Source organism: Heteronotia binoei, chromosome 10 (assembly GCF_032191835.1).
Source record: "Heteronotia binoei isolate CCM8104 ecotype False Entrance Well chromosome 10, APGP_CSIRO_Hbin_v1, whole genome shotgun sequence".
In the NCBI taxonomy this organism is placed as follows: domain Eukaryota; kingdom Metazoa; phylum Chordata; class Lepidosauria; order Squamata; family Gekkonidae; genus Heteronotia; species Heteronotia binoei.
Window position 1 is genome coordinate 10180641 of NC_083232.1, and position 20948 is coordinate 10201588.

General features: G+C 49.4%; 1 protein-coding gene across 1 annotated transcript in view; it reads right to left on the reverse strand.

Moving 5' to 3' along the window:
• Window positions 1-15560, reverse strand: part of LOC132578337 (growth hormone-releasing hormone receptor-like) — a 41397-nt gene extending 25837 nt beyond the window's left edge. Inside the window, exons 1-4 of the mRNA XM_060248281.1 lie at window positions 15435-15560; window positions 9579-9687; window positions 3482-3589; window positions 221-336 (exon numbers count right to left, since the gene is read on the reverse strand). Of these exons, the coding sequence (XP_060104264.1) occupies window positions 221-336; window positions 3482-3589; window positions 9579-9687; window positions 15435-15560 (459 nt within the window). The remainder of the gene's footprint in view (window positions 1-220; window positions 337-3481; window positions 3590-9578; window positions 9688-15434) is intronic.
• Window positions 15561-20948: the final 5388 nt, after the last annotated feature.

The following is a 20948-nucleotide window of genomic DNA, read 5'->3' on the forward strand; positions in this document are numbered from 1 at the left end:
CCACAGTTTTTCAAAAATCTGCACAAACGGCCGATAGCCAATCAGAAGCCCTGCCTGGCAAAAGCCCCACCTGGCCCCACCCACTTTTTAAAAACTCTCGGTGGGCCCCAGGAAGGGTGTTGGTGGGCTCCACGTTGGGAACCCCTGCTCTGCAGGCAGGGACCCCCTCGCCTTCCTCCTTCCCGAACCTTCAGTGAACGTTATATTCGTTGGCCTTTACCTGCTCAACGTCAATCTCTCCGTCACGAATTAGCTCCTCTTCTATCGGGCAGGCGACAGAATATGGCGGAAATGGGTCGGTCCAGCCTTGCTCTGTGCAACTTCTTTTCACCCAGCCTGTTGTGGGAAGGGGGAGGGGGAGGGTAAGTAGACAAAATTAATAGCTCCTTTCAGTTTCAGGTCTCTGTCTGATTGAATTCTGTTCCAATAGTCGTGGTCTCCAGTCATTCTGGACTGGGACAGCAGAGAGACAGGCCGTTTTCCCACTGACCTTACTCTGGAGCGACGTCCCTCTTCACCGCGCAGCGTCTGCGCGGATTTCCCACCAACTGCTGCGCAGAACCAGGAAGAGCCGCGGGTTTTGCGTCGCAAATGTAAACTGGTTTTTAACGGTTTACATCTGCGACGCAAAAGCCGCGGCACTTCCTGGTTGTGCGCAGCAGTTGGTGGGAAATCCGCGCAGACGTTGCGCGGTGAAGAGGGACGTCGCTCCGGAGTAAGGTCAGTGGGAAAACAGCCACAGTTTAGGGCAGTGGTTAAGTGCACGGACTCTAATCTGGGAGAACCGGGTTTGATTCCCCACTCCTCCACTTGCAGCTGCTGGAATGGCCTTGGGTCAGCCATAGTGGTTAAGTGAGCGGACTCTTATCTGGGAGAACCGGGTTTGATTCCCCACTCCTCCACTTGCAGCTGCTGGGATGGCCTTGGGTCAGCCATAGTGGTTAAGTGAGTGGACTCTTATCTGGGAGAACCAGGTTTGATTCCCCACTCCTCCCTATGCACCTGCTGATGTGACCTTGAGTCAGTCACAAGTTCTCAAAGAGCGGTTCCTCTCAAGAGCAGTTTCTGTCAGAGCTCTCTCAGGTCCACCTACCTCACAGGGTGTCTGTTGAGGGAAAGGGAAGGGAAAGGAGATGGTAAGCCGTTTGGGTTTGGGTAGTGAAAGGTGGGGTGGGGTATAAATCCAATCTCTTCTCTCATCTCTCTATGCTACTGTGATCTGTCTATTACTGTAAGTAAGCCTCAATTATTTAATTTCTGCATCTTCTGACATGTTGTGTTTCTTAATAATTTATAAAGTTCTATCCCATTGATTTCTATTATTGATTTATTTATATCCCACATTTATCCGCCATAATCCAGGGTGGTTTACAATAATAATTACAAACATTTTTACGATTAGGGGTTAGAACCCCTTCCCTATGAGGAAAGGCTGAAGAGTCTGGGACTTTTTAAGTGAAAAACGAGACAAACAGGGGTGGAATTCTAACAGGAGTCCCTTTGCATATTAGGCCATGTCCCCTGATGTAGCCAATCCTCCTGGAGCTTACAGTAGGCCCTGTCAGAAGAGCCCTGTAAGGAATTCTAGCAGGACCTTTTTTGCTTATTAGGCCACACACCCCTGATGTAGCCAATCCTCCAAGCGCTTACAAGGCTCTTTTTGTAAGCTCTTGGAGGATTGGCTCCATCATGGGTGTGTGGCCTAATATGCAAAGCAGCTCCTGCTCTAATTCCACCCCTGGAGACAACTAGGGGGGGGCATGAGAAAAGTTTATATAATTATTAGGGTTGCCAAGTCCAATTCAAGAAATATCTGGGGACTTTGGGGGTGGAGCCAGGAGACTTTGGGGGTGGAGCCAGGAGACATTGGGGTGGAGCCAGGAGCAAGGGTGTGACAAGCATAATTGAACTCCAAGGGAGTTCTGGCCATCACATTTAAAGGGACAGCACACCTTTTAAAATGCCTTCCTTCCATAGAAAATAATGAAGGATAGGGGCACCCTCTTTTGGGGCTCATAGAATTGGACCCCCTGGTCCAATCCTTTTGAGACTTGGAAGGTATTTTGGGGAGAGGCACTAGATGCTATACTGAAAATTTGGCACCTCTACCTCAAAAAACAGCCCCCCCAGAGCCCCCTATATCCACAGATCAATTCCCCATAATTCCCTATGGGAATCTTTTGTGGAGGTGCATAATGGCTGTGGGGGTAGGGCTTCCCCCGCTGGCCAGCTGGCTGGGGGAGGGGGGAAGCCTGTAAAATCGGGGGATACCCTGCTGGGACCTGGGGACTGGGAAGCCTAATAATTATGCATGGGGTGGGGAGAGTTGGCAAACAGAACTTGAGGGCATCTAATGAAACTGGTGGGCGGTAGGTTCAGGATAGAGTTAAAGACCTAGAGCTGTACACAGAGAGTGATTAAAATGTAGGATTCACTCCAGAGGATGTTGTGATGGCCACAGGAATAAACAGCGTTCGAAGTGGATTGGATGAATTCATGGAGGAGAAATCTATCAATGACCACTTGCCAGGGTGACTGAGGGGAACGTCCACAATACAGAGGCGCCAATCCTCTGAATCCTAGAGCCAGGAGGCAACATCAGGAGAAGGCCTCGGCCTCTCTGCCCTCTTGCTGGCCCTCCAGAGGAAGTGGTTGGCCACTGTGTGGGACAGGAGGCTGGACTAGACGGACCCTCACTGGTCTGACCCAGCAAGGTTCTTCTGAGGTTCTTATCAGGGAAAGGCCTCAGCCTCTCTGCCCTGTTGTTGGCCCTCCAGAGGAACTGGTTGGCTACTGTGTGAGACAGGATGCTGGCCTTCACTGGTCTGACCCAGCAGGGCTCTTCAGATGTTCTCATAAGGGGAAGGCCTCAGCCCCTATGCCCTGTTGTTGGTCCTCCGGAGGAACTGGCTGGCCACTGTGTGAGACAGGAGGCTGGACTAGATGGATCACTGGTCTGATCCAGCAGGGCTCTTCTGATGTTCTTCTCAGGGGAAGGCCTCGACCTCTCTGCTCTGTTGTTGGCCGCCCAGAAGAACTGGTTAGCCACTTTGTGAGACAGGATGCTGGACTAGATGGACCACTGCTCTGATCCAGCAGGGCTGCTCTTATGTATTTAAGTTGGGAGTTGGCTGTGGACTTCACCCCACCAGTCTACAGAATTCTAGTGCCAATATCCAGGCATCTTCCTCTAAACTAGGGGTGGCCAACGGTAGTTCTCCAGATGTTTTTTTGCCTACAACTCCCATCAGCCCCAGCCAGCATGGCCAATGGCTGGGGCTGATAGGAGTTGTAGGCAAAAAAACATCTGGAGAGCTACCGTTGGCCACCCCTGCTCGAAGCCGCCCAGCCCCAAAACATCCCCCCTCCTCTGTGATAACTGTTCAACACCAGATGATGTAATAACCCCCTATTCATTGAGATATACTGGGCAGATGCCACCTTCTTGATCCCGGACAACAACCATCCATCAACCACTCACCTCTCTGCTTCGTGTAGTGAACAATGACTCCTGGGCAGTCAAAGGTAAGGGTCTGTCCTGGGTTTGCATCCGGCCAGCAAAGAAATTGGTCCCATATTCTCTTGCAACCTTGGGGAGAGAAGGACGCTTTTTGAAACGTTGCTTCCCCTCAGCCCATCTTAGAAATGGGATGCCAACCTCCAGGGATTCACCTGAATTATAGCTCATCTCCAGACTACAGAGATCAGCGTCTTGGAGTGTAGGAAGCAACCGCACAAGACACGTGTCCTGGGAGAATTGCTCAGCTTGCAAGCCAGCAGTCTTTATTTTTATAGGATTTTGGTCTTAGATTTTGTCATCACAATCACAAGACTCGCACAAGGGACACGCAATACATTTACCGAAATACCGAAATCTACCATGACAATTATCCGGAAATAACTTGTCTCAAGGTGACAGACGTAAGAACATCTCTGTTTCCCCACCTTTGAGAAAGTCCCTGCTGACCTTTGGCTGGGTAGCTAGACTCGTGATCTTCCCACCCATCTAGTGGTTGCTGGGTCAAAAAGTCATGTAACTGCTCTCTGTAACTGGGGCAAAGTATCAAGTCTCTACTGCATGATGGGTAAGTGCAATGTGTTACTGGTTTGAGGGTCCCTGTTCATGGTGTATGGTACTACATTGGAGGGAAAAAAATGGGTGCTTTGGAGATTGTAGTCTATGGCATCGAAACCTCTGAGATCCCTATTCAAGGTCTAGGGCAGATTAAGTACATTTAAAAGCAGCGCTGTGGGGAATTTAAAAAAAATCCCTAAGTTGGCAGCATATAGAACCGAGAGTTGAGGGAATCAGATCTAGCATTCCCTGCCGATAAGGATAGTAAAGAACACTGCTGTCTAAAATTTTGAATGTTAAGAACATCTCTTAGAAATTTGGCGACGGCAATAGTGATCTCATCATCATCATCATCATCATCATCATCATCAATTTTATTTATATCCCGCCCTCCCTGCCGAGGCAGGCTCAGGGCGGCTAACAACACAGGTCAATATATACATTGTACAATGTTTAACAATACTAAGTTAACAGTTTAATTAAAATTCTATTAAAATTCTAAAACAGTGAAATTAAGTGCTATTATACAGATGGTGGATTTGCTCAGCGGTCTCTCCCTCGGTCCGTAAAGGCCATTCGGAAGAGAATGGTCTTGCAGGCCCTGCGGAGCTGTTCAAAGTCCTGCAGGGCCCGCGTTTCCTCCGGAAGCTGGTTCCATAGGCGTGGAGCCATAGCAGAGAAGGCCCGAGTACGGGTAATCTGTAGCTTTACCTCTTTTGGCCCGGGAGTAGTCAGCAGGTTCTTCCCTGCTGACCTCAGTGCTCTCTGGGGTTCATACAGGGAGAGATCTCAGGGACCCAATCATTGAAAAGAAGTTGGCATTTCAACGGTATTCAGATACCTTTTGGGATACAGCCAAGTGAAGAGCTGCTTTTCACGGGGTAACGCATAGAGAGGACATTCCACAATTATATGCTGTATCGCATCCAGACAGTTAAGACTAAAGGTGAAGGTGCAAGTGTTGGGGTTTAGAGATACTTTAGCAGAGTTGTGTGGAGAGAACCACAATAAACAGCCAGGCAGACATTTTAGCTTAAGAATAAAAAGTAGTTTACTTTTCTATGAGGAAAGTGTAACTGGGATTTCTAGAAAACAAAAGGACTCAATATCCTTTCTCGCTTCTAGACTACATCTCGACTCTTCTTGAGTCCAAACACTAACTGCATGGAGATCTGAGGGCTTTACACAAAGGGCAATAAAAACTGACCAAATGGTTTCCCCCAGACCACCTCCCAAATATATGGATTAGCCAATTAGGGCTTTGCTTCAAGGGTCATTATGCATATTGACACTTAGCCTGAGCGGGAAATACGTGCACACATCCTCATTGGCTCTACCTCTCACTGGCTAAACATCAGCATGCATATACATTCATTTAATTAACTCATGACAACAGGAAGTGAAATTGCATCAGAAAACCCAACAGCAAGCACCAGTCATTTCCGACTCTGGGGTGACATTGCTTTTGCAACATTTTCACAGCAGACTTTTTGACGGGGTGGTGTGCCATTGCCTTCCCCAGTCATCTACACTTTCCCCCCCAGCAAGCTGGGGACTCCTTTGACCAACCTCGGAAGGATGGAAGGCTGAGTCAACCTGGAGCCAACTACCTGCACTCAGCTTCCGCCAGGATCGAACTCAGGTTGTGAGCAGAACTCAGGTTGGGAGCAGAGCGGAGTACTGCAGCTTTACCACTCTGTGCCACGGGGCTCCTACAGTTAAGACTCCAAGGACATAACTATTCTTGTCTCTGATCCCTAACCTCCCTAAATTTCAGACCCAATTTAGGTCCTAAGGGTAAAATCCTTACATCGTGGCTGGTGTAGCCTCAGTAAGTATCAGTAGCCAAAGCCTGCAATGGTTATAGAGAAGAATCTTTCCCTGTCTAATTATTGTAGGCTTCAGCTACTGGTGAACATCTGCGGTGATTCCCACATATGCATAAGTTCTTGCAAATAAGACTGAAAGTTCCTTGGAGTCTGATTGGGCCCCATTTCAAATGTGACAACAGCTAATGATTTGGCCTCATTTCAAATGTGATAACAACTACTTCCTTGGAGGTTTTTCAACAGAGGCTAGATGGCCATCTGAAAGCAATGAAGATTCTGTGAATTTAGGGGGAGGTGTTTGTGAGTTTCCTGCATTGTGCAGGGGGTTGGACTCGATGACCCTAGAGGTCCCTTCCAACTCTAGGATTCTATGATTCCTGACAATTAGAGTGGTTCCTCAGTGGAACAGGCTTCCTCAGGAGGTGGTGGGCTCTCCTTCCTTGGAGGTTTTTCAACAGAGGCTAGATGGCCCTCTGACAGCAATGAAGATCCTGTGAATTTATGGGGAGGTGTTTGTGAGTTTCCTGCATTGTGCAGGGGGTTGGACTCAATGACCCTAGAGGTCCCTTCCAACTCTAGGATTCTATGATTCCTGACAATTAGAGTGGTTCCTCAGTGGAACAGGCTTCCTCCTCGAGCGGTGGTGGGCTCTCCTTCCTTGGAGGTTTTGAGATAGAGGCTAGATGGCCCTCTGACAGCAATGAGGATCCTGTGAATTTAGGGGGAGGTATTTGTGAGTTTCCTGCATTGTGCAGGGGTTTGGACTCGATGACCCTGGAGGTTCCTTCCAACTCTATGTTTCTATGATTCCTGACTGTTAGAGCAGTTTCTCAGTGGAACAGGCTTCCTCCTCAGGAGGTGGTGGGCTCTCCTTCCTCAGAGGTTTTTCAACAGAGGCTAGATGGCCCTCTGACAGCAATGAAGATCCTGTGAATTTTGGGGGAGGGGTTTGTGAGTTTCCTGCATTGCGCAGGGGGTTGGACTCAATGACCCTGGAGGTCCCTTCCAACTCTATGATTCTATGATACTGCGATTGATCCAAGTGGGCAGCCGTGTTGGTCTGAAGCAGTAGACCAAAGTAGGCATCAAGCGGCACCATTAAGACCAACAGAGTTTTATTCAGAATGTCAGCTTTCGGGTGCTCCAAGCGTACTTCATCAGATGAGGAATCAGGTACAGTGAGCAGAGCTACATATAGCTGGTAGGCAGGGGTTTAGAGTGCAAAATGGTACCAATTTAGGATCCAGTGGCAGAATAGTAAAATGAACAAATTGAGCAAACCTTTGATCTGGGCAGCATGAGCGTGCGAAGCAATACATTTGCTATAAGAGCTCTCTCAGCCCCACCTACCTCACAATAGGGTTGCCAAGTCCAATTCAAGAAATATCTGGGGACTTTGAGGGTGGAGCCAGGAGACTTTGGGGGTGGAGCCAGGAGACTTTGGGGGCGGAGCCAGGAACAAGGGGGTGGCAAGCATAACTGAACTCCAAGGGAGTGCTGGCCATCACATTTAAAGGGACAGCACACCTTTTTAAATGTCTTCCTTCCATAGGAAATAATGAAGGATAGGGGCACCTTCTTTTGGGGCTCATAGAATTGGACCCCCTGGTCCAATCATTTTGAAACTTGGCAGGGTACTTTGGGGAGAGGCACTAGATAATATACTGAAAATTTGGTGCCTCTACCTCAAAAAACAGCTCCCCCAGAACCCCCGAAACCTCCAGATCAATTCCCCATTATACCCTATGAGAATCGATCTCCACATAGGGAATAATGAAGTGCTCAGAAGACGTTTCCCTCCCCCCCCCCCCCGCCGTTTCTGGCGACTCTGAAGCGAGGGATTGGCCACTCTACTCACGAGTTGCTGCCAACTTCTTCAAAGTAACACAGACACCCCATCCCAAGAGGAAGCCTTTCCAATCAGAGACTGGAGCCTTCGGAGGGGGAAAGTCACATGGTGGCTTTGGGGGCGGGGCTTCCCCCCGCCAGGCAGCTGACTGGGGGTGGGAAGGAGCCTGGAAAAGCGGGAGAACCCCCGCTGGGACCTGGGGACTGGCAAACCTACCTCACAGGGTGTCTGTTCGTGGGGGGGGGGAGAGGTAAAAGGAGATTGTGATCACTCTGAGGCTGGTTTCACACTGTGAAATGGACACGATTTTACCCCATTCAGAAAAAATCCACTAAAGTTTGAACCGTTTCTGTTCAATTGGACAGAAGCAGCAGAATCCCGGCAGCAGTTAATGGTTGCCCATTCGCACTGCCAGCCCAGCTCAGCTACAGACCTGCTGCGGAAAGAGTTCTCTCTTTTTAAAAGGCCCTGTGTATGCACTCAATTGGAGAAGCAGAGAAGCTCACTTCTGAGAGGGATGAGGGGAAACTCCCCCCGCCCCGACTTTGCTGAAAACCATGTGATCACACAGCTCTTCCACTTCTGAGTCACCCCAGGGCATTCAGGCAGCAGCTGGTTATGCCACCTACATCCAATTCAGGGGGATGCTACTATCATGAGCCCTGACGAGGGGGAGCTGGAAGAGTTAACAGACCTGGAAGAGTTGCCAACCAGCTTCTCAGCCGAACAACCAACAGCTGGCCCATCAATCACTATCCCCACATTCCAGGCACCAGTGTCAGCTGTTGACAATCAATCTCCTCCAAGCTCTCCCCCTCCCATCTCAAGAGTTCGAAGCAGGCTCCAGAAAGAACTCTCAGAGCGAAGACATGAGGCACACCGATGCTTCAGATCTCTCAGTCCTGAGTTCTAACAGAGTCTCTGCCACCCAGGGAGCAGGCTGATTGAGGCTCCCATATAACCCCCACCCAGGACCTGGTAACTTCATGAAAGCAACAAGTTGACTCCCCGGCTTGCATCCATGCTCCTTCCTGATTCCAGATCCTGACCTGCTTGAATTCCGTGGCACCCTGACCCTTTGGCTTTTGGACACTGACTTCGGATTCTGGTTTGCGATTTTGCTTTGGTGACTTGGCCCCTGCTTGACTCCCTGGACTTTGACCTTAGACTGGCTTTGGACTCCCGCATGCCTGCGCCCTGAGAATGTAACAGCTACCAGGAAAATCCAGGTAGCTTTATAATGCGAATAGGAGGCACCTGGAGATGGAGTGAGAACGGGTGCAGCTCAGAGGGCAGATGTGCTTGTGTGACTGTGCACTTTTAATCCAAATGGGAGGCAGGGCTAGGTCGGGGCAAATGTCCTGTGTGAAACTACCCCGAGATTCAGAGTATAGGGCGGGATATAAATCCAGTATCTTCTTTTAATGTAACGGATTCCTGCTTTCCATGCCGGGGTGGGGGGAGGAACCTCCATGTGGAATCGCTCCCTGGGCCGATGCTCATCACTGAAACAGACGGTGGAAAACCAAAGCACAGCCTGACATTCTGATGCATCTTTCCAGAAAGGTGATGGAACGATACAGGAATTTGTACATGAGTTGCAACCTTCCAGACTCAGGGCTTTTTTGCATTTTAATTTTCCTCTCTTTGTGTTCTTGTAAGGGAAGGGGGGCGGTGTGTTTTGCTCCCTCTAGTGGTCGATTCTATATTACGCTGCTTTATGTCTGGTGTATCTCTCTGCCGATTGAAGCCCACGCAAGTGAGGAAAGCGAGATTGCAGGAAAGCCCCCCCTTTCCCCAGATCCTCCTCCCCCCCACCGAGTACCTGCTGTTTCATTCCTTTGCTGCTGGATCTCTCTGAGGCAGTCGCTTTCATTCTTCTTCCACTCTGTGATGGGGTCACACTCTGGCTGGATGTGTCTGGTCCCAAGCGCCTGAAAAGAAAGAGGCCTCAGTTACTACTTGGATGGGAGACCACCGAGGAAGTCCAGGGTCATTACGCAGAGGCAGGCGAACCACCTTTGAATGGCTCTTCCCTTGAAAACCCCACGGGGTACTTACCTATTGGTAAAGATCTCTGATAACATCCATCAACTTGAGCATCCTCTCTTGACTTCTACTTTCTCTGCTGCCTGGCTTCCCATTTTAGAATATCTCACTTCACAAGAATCTATCCCTCATGTCATTAATGATCTTTCTTTATGGTAGAGTTTTATCTCATACCTGCTGTTAGCCTTTGTATTGTGACTTACATTAACTCGTAGTTAATGTTCTGATATTCGATATGTGTACTTTTTTTATGAAGGTTAAAACTTTATCAGTAATTATAATTGTCAAGCATGCGGGTTCAATGACGAGTCGAAGTTGATGCAAAGACTACGTTTATTGATAGACCGATACTTTAGGCAGAGCCATTCTTTGAGAGTAATGAAACTGATACATTGATACAATACATTTTAAGGCTTACTTCAAAAGGATTCCAAGGGAGGGGGTTGCAGGGTAGTATTCACACATAAACTAGCAAAACTGTCTGCGTTCCCAGGGCGTTATCAGGACTTGGTCCTTGCCTCATCCAGATGTCTCGTCCTCCCTCAAGGGTGGGGTATAAATCCAATCTCTTCTTTTCTCTCTCAAATAGGCTACCCCTCAAGGGTGGGGTATAAATCCAATCTCTTCTTTTCTCTCTCAAATAGGCTAGTGCGCCACTGAACCTGAGTCTTCCAGTTACGAATATGACACTATTAGGGTTTGTAGAGTCTTTCGGGCTCAAGTGCCGTGTTCTACTGGAGAAAGTTTTCCTTCCAGACGTTTCGTTCTCAGCTGCGGAGAACATCCTCAGTGGCGTTGCAGCCGGAGCAGGCGCTCTGACCTTCTTGGCTGCTGTGCATTGAGTGGGGCCAGGGCTGCTGGAGAGCTGCTATTTCTAGGCTGGAGGGGGTGTAATGAAAGGGCAATTGGTTTGTGGATGTGCCCATTGTTTGGTGGGGCTTCCTGGAAGGGTAGTGATAAGAAAACTGGCTGTTGAATGTGACCATTGTTCTGTGTTAATTGCTGGGAGGGTTGGAAGGGGTGTGAATATAAGTTTGAATATGATACTCTTAACCATGACGTTTCCTGGGTGGACAAAAGGGGTGTTGCGGTGCCTCTGCCTCATGGCCCAGTTGCTAACAGGCCACGAACTGGTACCAATCCATGGCCTGGAAGTTGGGGAGCCCCGCTTTACAAGTGTTCTTTACAACAACCATCCTTCCTTCTGACCAGGATATAAAGATTCAGAGATCTTCCTTCCTGCTTGTGGAAGGAGGAGGCGGAGGAATTGGTTTTACATGCTAACCTTCACTCTCAGCGCTTCCAACCTCCTTCCCTTCCTCTCTCCACAACAGACCTCTTGCGAGGCAGGTGGGACTGAGAGAGCTCCGACAGAAACGGCTCTTGAGACAACAGCTCTGAGAGAACTGTGACAGGCCCCGGGTCGCTCAGCAGCTGAGTGTGGAGAAGTGGGAAATCAAACCCAGTTCCCCCAGATTAGAAGAAGAAGATATTGAAGAAGATATTGGATTTATATCCCGCCCTCCACTCCGAAGAGTCTCAGAGTGGCTCACAATCTCCTTTCCCTTCCTCCCCCACAACAGACACCCTGTGAGGTAGACGAAGATATTGGATTTATATCCCGCCCTCCACTCCAAAGAGTCTCAGAGCAGCTCACAATCTCCTTTACCTTCCTCCCCCCTCACAACAGACACCCTGTGAAGTAGATGAAGATACTGGATTTATATCCCGCCTTCCACTCTGAAGAGACTCAGAGCGGCTCACAATCTTCTTTCCCTTCCTCCCCCACAACAGACACCCTGTGAGGTAGATGAAGATATTGGATTTATATCCTGCCCTCCACTCCGAAGAGTCTCAGAGCGGCTCACAATCTCCTTTCCCTTCCTCCCCCACAACAGACACCCTGTGAGGTGGGTGGGGCTGGAGAGGGCTCTCACAGCAGCTGCCCTTTCAAGGACAACCTCTGCCAGAGCTCTGGCTGACCCAAGGCCATGCCAGCAGGTGCAAGCAGAGGAGTGGGGAATCAAACCCGGTTCTCCCAGATAAGAGTCCGCGCACTTAACCACTATGGCTGACCCAAGGCCATTCCAGCAGCTGCAAGTGGAGGAGTGGGGAATCAAACCCGGTTCTCCCAGATAAGAGTCCGCACACTTCACCACTACACCCAACTGGCTCTCCGCCACTCTTAGGGCGTTTTCGCACTGACCTTCAAGTGGCGCGACTACCCTCTTCACACCGGAGGATCTGCCCGGATTTCGCACAAGAAGCGCCGGCGCACCCAAAAGAGCCGGCGACTTCCGTCGCGAAACCCGCTCAAACGTTTTCCTGCTTCTTGGCGTTTTCCGTTTGAGCGGGTTTCATGACGGAAGTCGCCGGCTCTTTTGGGTGCGCCGGCGCTTCTTGTGCGAAATCCGGGCAGATCCTCCGGTGTGAAGAGGGTGCTCGCGCCACTTGAAGGTCAGTGCGAAAACGCCCTTAGAGTCCGCCACTCTTCGACTCTCAGAAGCTGATACTTCGAATCTCTTTTTTTTTGTCTCTATGATTTGGATCTAGATCTGGCAACTGGATCTGAACCTAGAACAGGTACTGATCCTCAGCTTTAATTTTAAAGGGAACACTTCTTGACACTTTCTAACAAGTATATGTATAGGAAGGATGTGCCTCTATGGTTCTCAAGCAGACACCGGATGTGGATTGCACAAGAGCTCATTCTAAATTATGAACAGAGAAAAGGCAACTCGGTTTTAAAGGCAACATTTCCCAGAATGCATTGTGGGATAGCATCTCAGTAGCAGCCATGTCTCCCACTCCTGCTCTTCAACCCTTCTTTAGCTTCTGCTCTCTGCTTCCGCTTTCGCCACCCTATTCATGGCTGGTGTCACACAACCCGTTGATTTGTTCTCTCTTTAATAAAAAAAAGAAAGCAAATGAAACCCATAAAGATCAAAACACGGTGAAATCGATCCACGGAACAGGTGGCCAGCTCGATTCCGGCTGGCTCATTTCCACACCAGCGGGATAAATATTCATCCCAGTCCCACAAAAATATCTTTTATGGATTATTTTGCCTCACACGGAGTACGGGACAGAGCGATTCTCTTGAGTGTAGTTTTCCCATTCACATTAATTTGAAGATATAGTGTGACTCAGAGGCCCTCTGAAGCAGAAGATTCGGTTGGTTGTTTTCAATCAGTGTGATGTTCCTCGTCTCTGAAACGCCTGCCACTTCCCTTCTTTCTTCTGGCCCTCTTTTAGCCCTCCTGTTTACCCCTTAGCTGCTGGTTTTTTTCAGAGTCCTCCTTCCAAATCCCTCCCCAAACTGGTTACATATAGAAAAGCAGGCATCTAAAGAATTTTATTGGTCTCTAAGGTGCTCTGGACCAGTGTTTCCTCGAAGCTGAGTTAGTGTGAGCTAGCTCACAGATTTTTAGCCTCCAGCTCACACATTTTTGTCTTAGCTCAGGAAGGAAGACCCGCCAGAGCGCACTAATTTTTACAGTAGCTCACAACTTTAATGCCAAACTGAGAAGAAGTTGTTAGGCATGCAATTTATATCTACTCAGGCAGGCGGGGTAGGGATGAGTCGTTATCTTGTGAGAGCTTCCTGGGCCATGACATGGTAATGGAGGAACTTATATCTACCTGCCTGCTTAGATATAAATTACCTGCCTACCAACTTCTTCTCAATTTGACCCAGAGAGAACTCCAGTTTTCCGGGTTTAACCTCTGAGGATTCTAGTCACAGTTGCTGGCGAAACGTCAGGTCTCACAATGCCAAGACCACGGTCACACAGCCTGGAAAATCTACAACAGGCAATGGACTTCGGCCATGAAAGCCTTTGGGCATTTTCGCACTGACCTTACACCGGAGCGACGTCCCTCTTCACCGCGCATCGTCTGCGCGGATTTCGCACTAATTGCTCCGCAGAACCCGGAAGAGCCGCAAAGTCCCGCAGCTTTTGTGTCACATATGTAAACTGTTTTTTGGCGGTTTACATTTGCGACGCAAAAGCCGCAGGACTTTGCGGCTCTTCCGGGTTCTGCGGAGCAATTAGTGCGAAATCCGCACAGACGCTGCGCGGTGAAGAGGGACGTTGCTCCGGCGTAAGGTCAGTGCGAAAACGCCCTTTGACAACATATAGTCGCAGGATCTCCTGGCTGCTCGACACACAATGCCATACGATAATTAATCTATTATTATTATTATTGGGTCCAGAACCATCTTAAAGACTAACAAGATTTTTGGATTATAAGCTTTCTGTCAAAGCTCCATAGAAATCTGGTTGGTCTCTAAAGTTCTACTGGACTCAAGTCTGGCTCTTCTGCTTGTTCTGCTACAGACCCACAAGACCCAGTCTCCAATAACAGTGGGAAAATGCAAATGAGGAAGCATTCAGAAACATTCTTAGCCAGGAAAGATGTCCCCTGCGCAGGGCTTTGGATTGCGGCAGGACCTCCTTTGCATACTAGGCCACACCCCTCTTATGTAGCCACTCCTCCTGGAGCTTACGGTAGGCCCTGTACTAACAGCTCTGTAAGCTCTTGGAGGACCGGCTACATCAGGGGCGTGAGGCCTAATATGCAAAGGAGTTCCGGCTACACACAAAAAAAACCCTTGCCCCGTGACAACTCTGATGGCACTCCCAGCCTTTTTACATTGCTAAACCTAAAACAGGTCAATGTCTGGATGAAAACAGGTCAATGTCTGGATGAAAGACTCGAATGTCTCAGGGATGGCCTGACTGTGGCTCTGGAGCCACACGTGGCTCTTTCACACATATTGTGTGGCTCTCGAAGCCCCCACTGCCCGTCAGCCAGCTTGGAGAAATCACTTCTCCAAGCCAAGCCAGCTGGTGGTTTGGAGAATGCATTTAAAATTGCTTTTTCCCACCTCTCTCTCCTTTCTCCCTCCCCCATCTATTTTCCTTCCTTCCTTCCTTCCTTCCTTCCTTCCTTCCTTCCTTCCTTCCTTCCTTCCTTCCTTCCTTCCTTCCTTCCTTCCTTCCTTCCTTCCCTCCCTCCCTCCCCCATCTATTTTCCTTCCTTCCTTCCTTCCTTCCTTCCTTCCTTCCTTCCTTCCTTCCCTCCCTCCTTCCCTCCCCCATCTATTTTCCTTCCTTCCTTCCTTCCTTCCTTCCTTCCTTCCTTCCTTCCTTCCTTCCTTCCCTCCCTCCCCATCTATTTTCCTTCCTTCCTTCCTTCCTTCCTTCCTTCCTTCCTTCCTTCCTTCCTTCCTTCCTTCCTTCCCTCCCTCCCTCCCCCATCTATTTTCCTTCCTTCCTTCCTTCCTTCCTTCCTTCCTTCCTTCCTTCCTTCCTTCCTTCCTTCCTTCCTTCCTTCCTTCCTTCCTTCCTTGTCTTGTGGCTCTTGAAAATCTGACATTCATGTCTTGCAGCTAACAAGCATCTGACATTGATTCTACGTGGCTCTTACGTTAAGCGGGTTTCGCCACCCCTGATCTATCTGAACAGGGGCAGACATAGGTGAGCACGTGGTCACCATAGGGTTGTTGCTGAAGATGGCCTCTTTCTCTGGGCCTTGGCCTTCCCATCTCTGATGCCTCGATCGATACTCAAGCCTCAAGGTTCTAAAGATGCCACAAAGGTGTTCATTGCCTCTTTAAGCGAAACACCTTCTGGGAGTTTTCTAATTCTTCACATTCCCTGCGATCGATCTGTACAAGATCGATGCTTGTCGGAATTATGAAAGGATGAGAGCTCTCAGCTGGATGAAAGCAGAGAGACACAAGCTGAGTCATGTTGCTAATGACTGCTGTGTGGGGGGGGGATATGATGGAGCACCTCACCCTCAGACTTTCCACATCTGAAACAGAAGAAGAAGAGGAGGAGGAGGAAGAGGAAGAGGAGGAGGAAGAGGAGGAGGTGGTGGTGGATTTATATCCCACCCTTCACTCTGAATCTCAGAGTGGTCACAATCTCCTTTACCTTCCTTCCCCTTCCCCCCAGTCAGACACCCTGTGAGGTGGGTGGTGCTGAGAGAGCTCTCCCAGAAGCTACCCTTTCAAGGACAACTCTTGCGAGAGCTATGGCTGACCCAAGGCCATTCCAGCAGCTGCAGGTGGAGGAGTGGGGAATCAAACCTGATTCTCCCAGATAAGAGTCCACGCACTTAACCACTGCACCAAACTGGCTCTCAAAGAGAGGAAGGTATGGTGTTCAAGCCAAACAAGAAGCCCTCCCTTCCCTCTTTTGTTGTTGTTCAGTTGCACAGTCGAGTCCGACTCTTTGCGACCCCAAGGACCAAGTCACACCAGGCCCTCCTGTCTTCCACCATCCTCAAATTCGTGTTAGTTCCATCGGTAACGCTGTCCAGCCGTCTCATCTTTTGCCACCTCCTTCTTCTTTTGCCTTCTGTCTTTCCCAGCATCAGGGTCTTCTCCAGGGAGTGCTCCCTTCTCATTGGGTGGCCAAAGTGTTTGAGCTTCAGCTTCAGCATCTGACCTTCCAGGGAACAGTCTGGGTTGATTTCCCTTGGGACTGACTGATTGGATCTTCTTTCAGTCCAAGGGACTCTCAAGAGTCTTCTCCAGCACCACAGCAGAAATTCATGTTAGTCACATCAGTAACGCTGTCCAGCCATCTCCTCTTTTGCCGCCTCCTTCTTTTGTCTTCTGTCTTTCCCAGCATCAGGGTCTTCTCCAGGGAGTGCTCCCTTCTCGTTTGGTAAGCACAAATTCACAGTACAGAACTACTTGCCTGAGTGTACAACCCTCACCTCAACGAGTGGTTGAATAGCAGAATTCACGGTCAGTTGACGTCGTGATGGCCACGAGCATCAATGGCTTTAAATGGAGACAAGAGCAGTTCCTGGAGAAGAGGTCCATTGATGGCTACTAGGCATGGTGACTAAAGGCAGTAAACTTCAGAAACCCAGTTCTTGGAGGCAGGGCTTTTTTTTTTTTGTAGCAGGAACTCCTTTGCATATTCGGCTATATATTCGGCCCTGTAAGCTCTTGGAAGGTTGGCTACATTCGGGGGGGGGGCTAATATGCAAAGGAGTTCCTGCTACAAAAAAAAAAAAACCCTGCTTGGAGATAACACCAGGGGAAGCCTTGGCTTTCATGCCTTGTTATTGGCCCTCCAGAGGAAACAGGTTGCTACTCTGTGAGACAGGATACCGACCTAGAGGCAGATTGGTCTGATCCAGCAGAGCTCTTCTTAACCCAGTCCACCAAGATTTCTCTGTGTCACATTGCTGAGTTTAGGTTGTTCACTTCCGGGTACAGCTTACAGTCTCCAGAATTACTGCTGAACTCCACTCTTGGAGAAGATGGCAGCTCCAGAGGATGCACCTTACAGTGTCACATATGAACATCTGAAGCTGCCTCATACTGAATCAGACCTCTGGTCCATCAAAGTCAGTATTGTCTTCTCAGACTGGCAGTGGCTCTCCAGGGTCTCAAGCTGAGGTTTTTCACACCTCTTTGCCTGGACCCTTTTTTGGAGATGCCGGGGATTGAACCTGGGACCTTCTGCTTCCCAAGCAGATGCTCTTCCACTGAGCCACCGTCCCTCCCCAAGTCACATGCTTGCTAAGCTCCCTTCTTTGCCCAAATTATGCCCTCCCTAGAGGCTACCCCCGAATTTCCAAGAATTTCCGAACTCTCATTAGGGTTGCCAATCCCCAGAGCAGGCAAGGGATCCCCCGGTTTGGAGGCCCTTCCCCCGCTTCAGGGTCATTAGAAAGCTGGGGGGGGAGGGAAATGTCTGCTGGGCACTCCATTTTTCCTATGGAGATCAATTCTCATAGGATATAATGGAGAATTGATCCACGGATATCTGGGACTCTGGGGAGGCTGTCTTTGAGGTAGAGGCACCAGATGTTCAGCATAGCATCCAGTGCCTCTCCCCAAAAGACTCTCCAAGTTTCAAGAAGATTGGACCAGGGATATAATGAGAATTGATCCACAGATATCTGGGGACTCTGGGGAGGCTGTCTTTTGAGGTAGAGGCACCAGATGTTCAGCATAGCATCCAGTGCCTCTCCCCAAAAGACTCTCCAAGTTTCAAGAAGATTGGACCAGGGAGTCCAATTCTATGAGCCTCAGAAAAGGTGCCCCTATCCTTCATTATTTCCAATGGAGGGAAGTCATTTAAAAGCGTGTACGATCCTTTAAATGTGATGGCCGGGACTCCTTTTGGAGTTCAATGATGCTTGTCACAACCTTGCTCCTGGCTCCACCCCGATTTCTCCTGGCTCCACCCCCAAAGTCCCCAGATATTTCTTGAACTTGGCAACCTACCCTGAGATAGCAACAACTCTAACTGAGGATCAGGAATCTTGCTGGACAAGCCCTCATTCACCAGAAGTGAAGTGGTTCACCTTGAGAAGGCTGGCTCCAGTGCTTTGATCCCATACATTCCTTTTCAACAGGGCAGGGGCCAATTTCAAAGGCGTGGTCTGCACAGCCACCAGAATGAAGTGCAGAGAGGGTCATAATTCAGTGGTAGAACATACGCCTTGCAAGCAGAAGGTCCCAGGTTCAGTTCCTGGTATCTGTGCTGAGTTTTGGCCCCTGCGTGACACAGAGTGTTAGACTAGATGGGCCGCCGCCTGATCCAACATGGCTTCTCTTATGTTCCTAAGAGCAGTGTCCATGAGTGGTTATTCCACAAGGTATAGGTGGAAAACTCTGTTTGGGACAGTGATACTCTGTCTTTTGGTGCTTGGGGGGCAACAGTGGGGGGCAATAGGAGTATGTGGCCTAATATGCAAAGTAGAGAGCCAGTTTGGTGTAGTGGTTAAGTGTGTGGACTCCCTATCTGGGAGAACTGGGTTTGATTCCCCACTCCTCCATTTGTACCTGCTGGAATGGCCTTGGGTTAGCCATAGCTCTGGCAGAGCTTGTCCTTGAAAGGGCAGCTGCTGTGAGAGCCCCCTCAGCCCCACCCACTTCACAGAGTGTCTGTTGTGGGGGGGAGAAGACATGGAGATTATAAGCCGCTCTGAGTCTCTGATTCAGAGAGAAGGGCGGAGTATAAATCTGCAATTCTTCTTCTAATGTCCTGGCCCCACTGGTGGACCTCCAGATGTCCACTGTGTCGGACTAGATGGGCCATTTGCCTGATCCAACATGGTTCTCTTAATTATCACAGCAGTTGTTGGGAAAGTGCATTTCCCTGCAAGAGACCCTGATGAGCTAGATGGGCCAGTCATCTGTCTCAGTATAAAACAAATTAATCTACTCAGGGCTTTTTTGTAGCCGGAGCTCCTTTGCATGTTATGCCACACCGCCCTGATGTAGCCAATCCTTCAAGAGCTTACAGGGCTCTTTGTACAGGGCCTCCTATAAGCTCCAGGAGGATTGGCTACATCAGAGGGGTGTGGCCTAATATGCAAAGGAGTCCTGCTACAAAAAAAGCTCGGAATCTACTCATATTATTGTAAAGATGAATGGCTCAATGCTAGAGCTGCATGCAAGACTTAAATAAATATCCCAGTTCTTACCCTGAGCTACAGCTTCAGAAAGCGAAATTTTGAATAAAAGAGTATTGAAATAAAATGCCTACAGCCACAGTTCTTCTGAGCAGTTAGAGTCAAGCCTGGTAGCAACACAGAGACCAACAATAATTTCAGGGTTTGAGCTTTCGAGAGTCAAAACTGCCTTCATCTAACAAGGGCTCTCTTTCTTTGGACCTTCTCAGGAGACCTGCTGTAGTCCATTGCCGGAAACGATGGACTCAAGAGAAGATGGGGTTGTAGTCTGACATCACAAGACTCTTCTGGAATCAAACCAAGCCTGAACTCTCTCTAAAAACTAAAATGACCAACCTGAGGTTATTGTAGAAGAAGATGAAGATAGAAGAAGATATTGGATTTATATCCCGCCCTCCACTCCGAAGAGTCTCAGAGCGGCTCACAATCTCCTTTCCTTCCTTCCCCCCACAACAGAACCCCTGTGAGGTAGATGAAGATATTGGATTTATATCCCGTCCTCCACTCCGAAGAGTCTCAAGAGGCTCACAATCTCCTTTCCCCTTCCTCCCCCACAACAGACAACCCTGTGAGGTAGAAGAAGATATTGGATTATATCCCACCCTCCACTCCGAAGGGTCTCAGAGCGGCTCACAATCTCCTTTCCCTTCCTCCCCCACAACAGACACCCTGTGAGGTAGATGAAGATATTGATTTATATCCCGTCCTCCACTCCGAAGAGTCTCAGAGAGGCTCACAATCTCCTTTCCCTTCCTCCCCCACAACAGACACCCTGTGAGGTAGAAGAAGATATTGGATTTATATCCGCCCCTCCACTCCGAAGGTCTCAGAGCGGCTCACAATCTCCTTTCCCTTCCTCCCCACAACAGACACCCTGTGAGGTAGATGAAGATATTGGATTTATACTCCTGCCCTCCACTCCAAAGAGTCTCAGAGCGGGCTCACAATCTCCTTTCCCTTCCTCCCCCACAACAAACACCCTGTGAGGTGGGTGGGGCTGGAGAGGGCTCTCACAGCAGCTGCCCTTTCAAGGTCAACCTCTGCCAGAGCTATGGCTGACCCAAGGCCATTCCAGCAGGTGCAAGTGTAGGAGTGGGGAATCAACCCGGTTCTCCAGATTAGAGTCTGCCCTTTCAAGGACAACCTCTGCCAGAGCTATGCTGACCCAAGGCCATTCCATCAGGTGCAAGTGGAGGAGTGGGGGAATCAAACCCGGTTCTCCCAGATTAGAGTCTGCCCTTTCAAGGACAACCTCTGCCAGAGCTATGGCTGACCCAAGGCCATTCCATCAGGTGCAAGTGGAGGAGTGGGAATCAAACCCGGTTCTCCCAGATAAGAGTCTGCACACTCAACCACTACACCAAACTGGCTCTCCTGCACCAAACTGGCTCTCTTGTACTTTGGTCACATTATGAGACAGAGACTGATTTCCCACTAGCTTTATGCCGCTTTCACTCTCCGCTTCTCCATGGCGCTGCTGCTGGATTTCGCACAAGCTGCCCCAGACCAGTGAGCTGCTCCCGCTTCTCTTCAGTTCCCCTCCGCAGCAGCATCCTCTGAAAAACGGTTTCTGTCTGCCTCAGACGGATCTTGAAAAGAGCGGGGCAACTCGCCGGCTCTGGGCAACTTGTGCGAAATCCAGCAGCAACCCACAGGGAAAAGGAGCAACGAGACCAGAACAAGATGAGTG